The sequence below is a fragment of the Fundulus heteroclitus genome, chromosome 10, assembly GCF_011125445.2.
Source record: "Fundulus heteroclitus isolate FHET01 chromosome 10, MU-UCD_Fhet_4.1, whole genome shotgun sequence".
NCBI lineage: Eukaryota > Metazoa > Chordata > Actinopteri > Cyprinodontiformes > Fundulidae > Fundulus > Fundulus heteroclitus.
The window spans coordinates 14,213,665-14,224,586 of record NC_046370.1 but is presented as its reverse complement, the minus strand read 5'-3'; the positions used below and the strand labels follow the sequence as shown (position 1 = coordinate 14,224,586).

Here is a 10,922-nt window from a genome sequence, read left to right as displayed (position 1 = left end):
CTCAGTACTTAGTCATGGCTGTGCATCAGTGTGGCATAGCATGGAGGCGATCGGCCTGTTGCGCCACAGAAGAAGCCCAGGTGGCGTGGTTTTCAACTTGTTTGTTGGATTATGTGTCTCCTATCTTCTTGACGATGCCTCTTTTGACTCTTCCTGCCAACTTGCAAATGTTGATTTCCAAATGAAAAAAAACAAAAATGTACTTTCATCTGAGAAGAGGAATCTGGACCCACTAGCCTAGAAATGAGTGGGTTTGTGGAGTTGGTGGCTTTTGAAGCACAGACTCCAGCTGTAGTCCAAACCTTGTGAATATCATGGATTGCTGTTGTTACACCACAACGCCAATTCATGATGGTTATCTCAGGTTTGCTTTGATACCTTTTTCCTTCCACCAAACTTTCCACTAATATGCTTGGATTAAGCATTTAGTGAACACAGCCTCCTTGGCTGTCTGCTGGACAACTGTTAAGTCAGCAGACTTCCCCATGATAGCGAAGGCCATAACTTGACCTTTCTGTGTTAACAATTCTTTTTGTTATTGTTTCTGGGGTTTCAATACCTGTAAGCCACAATAATCAAGATTAACATAGATAAACAACTAAAATATAGTTGAAATACGCTATCTGTTCACTGATCGTATTGGAGCAGCATCAAACGTTACGAAAAAGTTATGTTTTCAATTTATCCTCAGTCTCTCGTGAAATGAATTAAGAAGCTGTATGTTTGTGAAAATGCCCTTATAAACTTTGTCAATGAGGTTATACGTGGTGAACAAGTTACCAATTGGCTCTGTGTACCACTATTGAGGTTTTTCCCCCATTAGACTTTGATTGTATGGATGTTTGCAGATAGGCATCCTTCAGGCTTTTACTGACCAATACTGATCTACTGATTTGGTTTTCCTTTATAAGAACCTTCACATACAAATTTATTCAATTTATTTCAATCCAGCAATGAAATGTACAAAACATTGACCATACAATAAGTAAAGCTTGGTCACAGGTTATTGAAAGAGGTAGTTTGGATCTTAAGGAAACCAAACAGGTTACAAACTCATCCCATTTCATTCATCAAATCATGACCTCTAAACCTTTATTTGACTTTTATTAGGTTTAAAACAAGATGCATTTATCCAACAAAGAATTGCTGGTTTGCAGTTTTGATGGATTAGATAAACAAGGGATTGTATTTGTTCAACCGATCACTGATCAGAGCCGGTGAAAGCCAAATTGGGTGTTTTTGATCACTGGCCGATCTATTTTTCTTTTCTTTTTTTTTCTTTTTTTTTAACTTTAGTTTGATCAAGATGACTGTTCAATCTTAACACAGGGCTTGTGACTCTTGTCTTTTACCTTTCATTTCATCATTTCCTTTGGGCATTGTTCAAAACTCTGGGAAAACTACCTGCAATAACACTTTTTCATTCAGGTATATAACAAACTTAAGGGAGATAGAATTACTCTTTTACAGTTTAGTAAATAATCTAAGGATTCAAACCATGCAAGATAGGATTTGGCAAATCCTATAGTTCTGCAATTAAAACCCCCTTTTTTTACACTAATTAAATATTTATAAAAGCAATTAAGCCCATTTTACAAATGTCAAAAATAGATAAAAACATGTTCTGCAAGTGTTAAATGTATTGAGTATAAGTAGCATTTCTCTTCAATGTTACATTTTCAGTAAAGGTTAATTGTTTGAATGTGAACTTGTTAGAAAAATGTCAAGTATAAGAAGATGTATAAGCTTTCAATACATCTTTATTTATTGTTTAGAGTATTAGTTACACAAAGGTGTTATCAATAACTTCTGTTTTCAGTAAATGATTAAATACAAACACTTTGCTACTGTGTTTTTTTTTCCCCTTATCTTTATTGTGACTAAAACTTTGTTTTCTATCTCAGAGCTCTCAGGGGAGGACTCGATTAATTAGATGTTTAGACTCAGTATCTTGTGCACTTCGGGGTTTGAATATTTTCCAGGTCATGGATACATATGGAAAAATATTTGTACAGTTTATCCAGGCTTTGTGTTCCTATCCTATTGTTTCAACATACAGTCCACCCATTCTGACTGTGGTCCACCAATTCATCCAGTTCTCTATTATCTATCCAGCTATTTATCGATCCTTGCATTTACCCAGGTATCAATCCACTTGTGTCCCATAATCCAGCCATCTTTTATTTTTCTCGTCTCTGATATTTGCAGGTTGCGTAGTTTAAAACGTCTGACTAGTGTGAAACATTTCCCATGAACTCATAATGAATGGGTTATATTTATATAGAATAGCACCTAAAGATTATTAAGTAGACATTTTTTAATTAATTACAAAGATATGTAGGAACTTTGTTGTGATGGTGAATCTGAAAAAGAGGTCAAGGCGAGATTACGTTCAGTATATTAATCATCAGTTTAAACTATAAAGACAGCCAGTCTGCAAAGGTTCCACCTAACACTCCACCTGTGCAGGAAAACAGATGCCAGATCTCCCATCTGTCCGTGTTGTTTTCACTCAGATGTTCTAGAAAGCCGAAAGGCATTATGTGAGATTGTGGGGCGGTAGGAATAAACTCGGCAGAGTCAGCCAAGTGCTAATACCTTAACAGTGCACACGCACTCACAGAGGCTGCATGAGAGCGCAGGTTTAGTGAGGATTTGCTCCGTATTAATCCTGACAGGGACCAAGAGAGCCAGCTGGAGAGTGCAGGAGAGAGAGCAGAGCAGAGCGGGCATGGAACAAAAAGTAAAGTGTCTGAGCTGAAAAGCGCTGGAAGGAAGTATGGAGCGTAGCTGTGAGATAAAAGTTAAGTTTAGGCTCTTGTGAAGGGTCCTCAGAGCAACACGCCTTTGCTCCAGGGAAAAGTGAGGAAAGGATACAGAGGACGGCCACAATGATGTCAGGCTGAGAAAGTTTCATCACCAGAACCTCAGAGACGACAGGGCGGAGTAAAATGGGGCACCCTAATGTGCCGCTTTCCTATAAACAAGCCCGAGCTCACAGGAACAAACACATATCCAGCCGGCTGCAGCCCTACACACCAAACGGTGAGTGGAACCTCGATTATGTCCACCTTGCTGCATGTTGAATCCTGATGTTGGCTCTGACTTGTGTAACACAACCTGTAGTACACCTTTATAGCATGCCTCACATGGACATGCGTGATATGCAATGAGATTTTGATGCTCACTACACAGCGAGTGTAGCTTGGCTTTAAAACTATAGCTTTGTGGAGTTAGATCAGGGAGGTTTTCCGTTCTGTGGGAAAAAAACTGTTGTCCAACAGGAGGCCCTTACTTTTAGAAGTGAAGCTGCTGAAAATCTAAAATGGGTCATTTAGATGAACTACACTGAATAATAACTCGACTGGAGAGGAGGAAACGTGGGGAAATCCAGGTAATGACGGGCTGCTCCGATAAAATTATCTCAAATGCTTTTACGATAGAAGCCAAAATTACAGAGACATAGAGCAAAACTAAAAATAAAAAAAAAAATGGCAAGAAAGAGACTCAGGTGACACTCAAATGGTAATCAAACATGGTCCCTGAACACTACCAATTTGAAGATGCCTATGTGAAGCCAGGCAGTCGACAAAAAGCCACTGCAAAGTCCCATTGTTGAAAAAAAAAAAACATGACAGAGGACGTAACAGTTTGTCCTGAAAAGAAGTGAAAATTTTATGCACTGATGAAAGCCAGAGTTCTCTTTTTGGGTTTAGGGCCCAATGACCCCAAACACTAAACTCAATTGACCATAATGAAGCATAGTGGGGCTGTTTCTATAGTGTTGGGCATGTTTATTGCATATGAGGCATCATGATTCACTTGGAAGACATAAAAACACCCTGAAGTGGTCATGTTGGCCTTATGCTGAAGAGGAAATTAGCTTGAAGTGGGTGTTTCAACAAGACCACAGCCTTAAATACCAGAATGTTGGTTACTGACCAGTAAGATTAACGTTATGGAGTGACCAATCATATCCTCAGACCTTAATCAGGCAGAAAACGTGTGAGATGACATCAAGCGTTCGGTTTCCAAAAAGAAATTTGGGATTGGGGAATGTAGACCAGTTGCCCTGGGCTTAAAATACTGTTCCCAAGGACCAGTAATCGGTCCTCTCTTTGCAATGTAGAGGTGAGGTAAGTCTCAGAAACTATGTCTGTCCGACTAAATATAAGGTTGGTGATTCACACCGAAGAAGAAAAAAACCTTCATGCTGATTTTAGTCTATACTGCAAATGTCTGAATTTATACAGAAATATGCAGATACTGCCATTTCAACAAACCAATATTTATGTTCCCTAACTTTCGGTGAAGAGTTATAACATACTTGATTATTATTTTCCTCAGGTTTAGCGATAGTGTAGTAGTTGGAGTGTTTTTATTGCACTTCCAAATTTTTGATCACTGCTATTGCATTAAACGCAGTTGTCTAGCTTTAATCATATCTTTGGGTTTTATGTTGAGTAATGTTTTATTAAACCACTTCAGTCTGAATGTTTCTTGTCCTGTTCACTAGCTTAGGTAAAGACAGCCATGGGGGAGTTTTTCTCTTTTTTTTCCTGCCAACAGTATTAGTTATTTTCAGGTACAGCAATCAGGCCTGAACTGTAAAGAGTTTGTAACGCCAGATTTTTATGTTTGCGTTAATCCAGGGGCTATTGGTCAGAGCGGTATTCTCGGACACAAAGGGAGTGGCTCACTGTGCTGCCAATAGGTGAACGCCATTCTATCCTAACGCTGTATCCGGCAGATCGTTGCAAGCACGTCACCATTTGTACCGTTTTGACTAATGCCACAGCAGAAGAACCGAAGTCCTTTTTCCTCAAACAAAAATGCAGTTTTAAGTGCAGATGATGCTGGCAGGGGTTATCTTATTCTCACATGTAAATCTTTGTTTCTGTGGGAGGCCAAAGTGATTGTTATTTAAAATTACAGACTGTCTATTTTAGATTGATCACCTAGAGATCAACTCAATTTTGGTCTCTTCTGACAAGAGCACCTTCCACATGTTCACTGTGCCCGCTACACGGCATTTGACAAGGAGCAAACAAGACTTTACACGGCTTTTATTTTTCAGCAGTAGCATTTCTCTTATCGCTCTTTTCTAAAACCCAGATGGGTGGGGTGTACGGCTAAAAGTTGTCTCATCAGGCTGAGCTGTGGAACTCTGCAGCTCCTCCAAAGTCACCATGGGTCTCTTGGCTGTTTCTCCGATCAATGCTTTCCTTGCTGACTTGTCATTTTAGCTGCATGACCACGTCTTGGGGGATACGTTGAGGTTTGTGGATGTAATGTTACAAAATCCGTTTAAAGGGTATGAATGCCTTAGTAAGTTTTTAAAACGTTAATTCCACTTTTAATGGCCCTGGTCGTTTTACCTTTTCTGCATCCCAATGAGAACCTTCATTGTTTTTGAAGCAGAACCGCTTTTGGAGCGATTGCTTCCAAGCGGCATCCAATCCTCCTTTAGATTTGTGGGTAGATGTTTGTAAATCGTAATTGATTTCTGTAATACACTCTGTCTCCGCAGATAATTTGAACAATGCACTGGGTGCGATCAGAGTACTTGGCGTGGAGCTGATTGAAGATGAACTCAAACCGCATTTGATCACTGTGCTGGCAAACATTAAGGAGAAAAGTGAGTTGGTTTTAGAGATCACATCTGACAAGTAGTTAGTGAGTGAAGTTTGTGAGTTTATTTTCAGTCTAATATCCCTAATTTTGAAGGGGTTTGAACTTCAAATGCAGAAAATTCCGGTGCAACTAGTTTTGAATGTATCGTTCCTTCTATATGCTAAACCAATTATCCTGGTGACTAGATCTATGGCCGTGGAAAGAGTAAAACCTACTCCAAAACAACCTTTGTTACTAATGATAATTGACAGCGTTGGAGCGGATCAGCTTCAGGTCAGATCCTAGTCTTTAGTTGAAGATAAGCTGTATTTGTGTCTTGCAGCATGAGGGCAACAGTGCCACAGACCTTACCTCAGTGCTCCTCGGACTGAGAGATTCAATTCAAATCAGTTATGTTCACAGATTGGAAGAAAACAGCAAATAAAGATGTATTAAAGTTCTCTTTTGACAAAGCCTTGCTTGATTCTGTATTTTTGAACTGATTCTTCCAGGTAGCTTCATCTTTATTGTCAATATGACTTAAGGAAATTTCTGGTATTGAATTTGCAATTCTTTCTGTGTCCAGAGAAAGGCGCTGCAGAGCAAGTTGTGATTAGTGGGATCCTGCCAATCCTGGCTCTGTCTCTGAGAAGCCGAGGGCCTCTGACTTTGCTGACTGCAAAACTGGTGGCTGAGCTTGCCAAGGAATGTAGGTTATTCACACAAATATAGACACTTTTTTATTATTTATTACTGAAACATGTTGTTCCAGTGATGAAGCAGTACTCACCAAGTCTGTTTACTGTGCGTTCTTGTTTCCTCAGCTGTCGTCCGTAAAGGTTTTGGGGATGCAGGCTTGATTACGGCCCTGCTGTCAGTCCTGACCAGCACAAATGAAGAGCTGCTCATTTGTGGGGCGCGAGCCGTCTCACGCATGTCTTATGACAGCCGTAAGTCAAGCGAAATAACAAAATAACCACCTGGCAGGTGGTTGTTCCTGTGGATAGGAGCGTTTTATCAGTGTTTTTGTGATCGCATGAGACTATTCCTGCCAGGATTTTATGCAGTTATGAAAACACAGTCTACATCATCATCTGACATGACTTCAGATGCTACATTTTTCTGTTTAATGTTTTTAACTAATTGAGCCTGTTTGTCTCATTTCCACTGGATGCCAAAGACAGAAATGTTTGCCTTTAGAAAAAACCCTAGGAGAAGGTGGATCTGGATTTGCAGTACATCCATCCATCCATCCATCCATCCATCCATCCATCCATCCATCCAGCCATCCATCCATCCATCCATCCATCCATCCATCCATCCATCCATCCATCCATCCATCCATCCATCCAGACCTTTTTGCAGTTTATTTATTTCCTCAGGTTCCACATTTAAAGCCTGACTAACAAACTTTTGTAGTTGTACTTTCAAAGTGGACATACAGTGAGTCTGAGCCAAGAAAAGTGAAGGGTGTTAAATAAAAATGCATACGTATGCTGTGAATTTAAATAAAATAAAATGATTCATTAATGGAAATTGTTAACATTATTTTTATCTTCTTGTCATTCTAAGCTAAGCTGCAGGAATTGTTACTGCGCCGCGGTGCGGTGCCACGCCTTGTCGCCATCTTGCTCCGTTTCCCTGATAAGGAGGCCCTGGAGGAGGCGTGCCTCGTGGCTCTCTGTAACCTCAGTGGCATGGCGGTGGCGGAGGAGGCCGGCATGATCTGGGAAAGAGGAGTGCCCCTGAGGCTCGGGGAGTGCGTGTTTCACGGCGTGTCGCCTCACACCTGCGGCTTCGCCTCCTCTGTGACGTTGGTCCGGGTCTCTCAGTGGGGACCCGGCCAGTGCATGGTCAGCATCGAGGACTTCCAGCGCTGCTCCTCCTCCTTCTGGAACCTTCATGGGAACAAACGGGCCGCGCACTGGTTCCCCTTCTTCAGCTTGGGCAACTGTTCAAACATGTTTAAGGTGATCAAGTTCTCTACGAGGAACATTCCTCGGACGAAGAGCCTGAAGACTCGTGTGTTCCACACGTTCCTGTGACTGCATGCAAACATGGTGGCCTTAACCAAATGGACTTCAAAACACTTCAGCTGGACTGCTGGTGAGCTGGGAGCAGCATCCATCCAGACATACTTTTCTGTTACTGCTTGAAAACAGCAAACAGGATTGCCTGAACTAAAAGGACTACAAAACACTAAAGCTACTGGTACTGGTGTGATCCGTGTTCCTTGGAGGAGTCTTAGCGTGCTTGGTTTTGATTGAAAGAATGTTGAAATTGGTACCCCTGGTAAAGGTTTGTATAAGCACCCTGAATAAATGGTTGTTATGGAGGCAGCAATGCCTTTATCGGGTAGCTATTCTCTTGTACTAATTTCCTGACTGACCAGTGTCATCAACCATCTGCATCAAATCAATGGCGTGTTTTCTTATCTTTCCTGTTTTAAAAAGTTGCAAGTAGGAATTGGGCTCCGGGTCACACCCTTTTTATACCCCAGAGAAACAGAACGTCAGGGATCGCTTATTCAAAGTTCTTAAAAAAATGCCTCAGTTACTGTAGTTTTTGGAAATGTTAGAGGTCCTATTATCTGGCAAAAAAATATTTTTTAAAGAGTATTTATGTATTGATTAGGGACTCCCACGTGTGGGATTTCTCACCAAATGCACTCAGCTTTAAGAACCTGGACCTTGATGGAGAAAATCTAATGGTGTGTTTCCTAATTAGAGATAACTAGATCGGTGAGATCCTGTCTTCTAGCCATTCTGTGACTTACTGTCTTCTTATTCTTTGCGTTCCAAATTGCATCAGATATTGGGAGGGGGCAGTCTCAAGCTTTTTTAGAACCAGCTGGATTACAGGAGTCGAGCACTAGATGGCACACATGCACTGGAGGGAGACGTGATAGAAAGCCTATTTGCGGCCGTTGCATAAAAGTCTTTTAATTTATCACTGATAGACAGCATGTATACATGACAGTTTATCCAATCACATATATAGTTTGGTCCAGTTTAAACATAAGAACTCTTCTCGTGATGTAGTCCAACTCGCACTATAAATGTCATCAATACAAATTGCAACGTTTTGAGGTTTTCAAGTTCCTCTCGCTCGCCTTCATCTAATTACTTCTCTTATTGGTTTCATCCCGCCTCAGGCGTCCAAACACAAGGACGCCTTCTGTAATCAATCCTAACTTTATTACCCTGGGAACCACTTAAATATTTGATGTCAGATAAAATAAGAGCTTGGAATTATTTACAGGTAGACTAGAGGTCTAAGCAACGTTTAAGTACAGCGGGTCTGGGTTGTGCCTTATTTTGGAAATGCATGCAATAAATGAGGACCTTCATGAACAGTGTCAAATACCAGTAATTCACGTTTTATACTAGAATTAATGACCTATACATTTTCACAGTTAGAATCCAGGAATGGAAAGAAGATTTTTTTCACCTTTTCTTTCCAAAGTGATCAAGATGACCTATTAACGACTGATCCTAACCCATAGTTCAGGCTTTAAATCAGTCCAGTCTCACAACAAGTTGTGCGTCACAAAAAAAATTAAGAAAGTCAACAAGATGTGTCAGGTGTTAACAAACCTTCTGTCTTAGTATCTGAAATTAATTTCTTCAGGTATAAGGGGGGGGGGGGGGGGGGGGGGACTAGTTGATTCAGGATCTGAGACTCATCACAATAATTAATTCGATAATCTGCTGGAGCAGGAGGGCAACATTTTTTTATTAAGGTCAGTCCTCTTACAATTATCTGGAACTACAATGGAATATGTGAGGGGGTGAGTTGTCAGTGAGTCACATCAAAGCACAGAGAAAACATTTCAATGCAGACTAGCACTTCAGGAAATCATGCCGCATGAAAACATCTAGAGCAGGAGAAAGATGCACATATTTACACTTTCTCACATTTATGGCAGGTTACAACTGAAAATCTCTGTATTTTATTTAGACTTCACGTGACGGACCGACACAAAGTAGTACATAAACAGGAAGAGGGGGAAAAACAATCCCTCCCTTTGTCATTGTCTCTACTGGCTTTAGAAAAGTGACGCCGGTTGTTGCATGTTTCCATTGCCAAAAGGTTCAAGTTTAGTACGAGTTCCTAGACGGTGTGGATGAACATCAAATTTCAAGTCTTGTCACAGATATGAGAGTCTTGGACCAGGTCTTCAACACACAATTATGCTTTTGATCCAAACCATTCCGTTGTAGCTCTGGTCATACAGTGTGATCGTTGTCCTGCTCAAAGATAAATGCCCACCAAAATCTCTGCCAGGTCTAGCAGGTTTCCTTGCAGGGTTGCCTTGCATTTACCTCCATCCATCTACACATCAAGTCTGACCAGCTTGCACGCCCATGTTGAAGAAAAGCATGCCCACAGCAGCATGCTGGCCTGCCACCACCGCGTTCCATCATGGCGCCTGTTCGAAGTTATGCGTTATTGGTAAGACACACGTAGTGTTTGGTTCCTGCTACTCTTCCATAAAGTGCGAGCCACCAGAATGGACAAAAACTCCTGGATAGGTGTCGAAATGTCTTCATAAAGAACTGAACGAAAGTCTGGTTGCCTCCGATTTGAGCCTGTTTGCTGTTGCGATGACCCGGATGACGGAGAATTTGCGCAGGCATCTTGCCTGAGCTGTAAGTTTACGTGGATGGTCATGTCTTTATGAGGTTTGCGGTTGTGCTGTAGTCCTTCCATTTTTAAAAGATGGTTTGAACAAAGCTGTGTGAGATATTCAAAGCTGGGGATGTTGTTTTAGAACTTTAACTCTGTTTTAAACATCTTGCCGTCCACTTTGATCTTCATGATGTTTGTTCAGTGACGTTCTCCAACAAACCTCCGAGGCCTTCATAGAACAGCCGGGTTTATTCTGAGATTAAATAAAAAAAACACAAATTCTATTTATTCATTGATTACATTGTTTTCTAAAGTCAACAGTTTACAAGTTTGTGGAGTATCAGAATAAACGGGGCTGAATATATGCCACTGCATACCGCACATTTCTGTTATCTTTTGGGGAAAAAAAATAGTTGTAAGCAACTTCACAATTATGCACTATTTTGTGTTGGTTTATCACGTAAATTGCTATGCAACATAATTTGATGAAATGTGAAAAAGCATAAACGGCAGGAACGTTCTGTACACCAAATTAAGCACGTCGGATGCCTTGACGCACACCCTGAACCTGATTGTTGTTGTCCTAATCTCGGCACAAACACATGACCTGTCAAGACACTCAGAGTGTTTAATCAGTGGCTCCACATCTAATCTAAAGAGAGGAAATGCGGGAAGCG

At 40.9% G+C, this 10,922-nt stretch overlaps 1 protein-coding gene across 1 annotated transcript; it reads left to right on the top strand.

Annotated features, from left to right (window-relative positions):
• The first annotated feature begins 2,456 nt into the window (after window positions 1-2,456).
• On the top strand, window positions 2,457-7,971 carry si:dkey-21e13.3 (uncharacterized protein LOC100150043 homolog). Its single transcript, XM_012862742.3, has 5 exons — window positions 2,457-3,045; window positions 5,531-5,638; window positions 6,200-6,322; window positions 6,438-6,563; window positions 7,186-7,971. The coding sequence occupies exons 1-5, from the start codon at window positions 2,952-2,954 to the stop codon at window positions 7,656-7,658; spliced, it is 924 nt and encodes a 307-aa protein (XP_012718196.2). The 5' UTR covers window positions 2,457-2,951; the 3' UTR covers window positions 7,659-7,971.
• Window positions 7,972-10,922: the final 2,951 nt, after the last annotated feature.

What these genes read in the sequence shown, in the direction of transcription:
- si:dkey-21e13.3 (XM_012862742.3), top strand. Translation starts at nt 2,952, where the DNA reads ATGGGGCACCCTAATGTGCCGCTTTCCTATAAACAAGCCCGAGCTCAC. An exon ending in GCAGCCCTACACACCAAACG is followed by an intron (nt 3,046 to 5,530) that starts GTGAGTGGAACC and finishes CTGTCTCCGCAG; the next exon opens with ATAATTTGAACAATGCACTG. An exon ending in GGCAAACATTAAGGAGAAAA is followed by an intron (nt 5,639 to 6,199) that starts GTGAGTTGGTTT and finishes TTCTGTGTCCAG; the next exon opens with AGAAAGGCGCTGCAGAGCAA.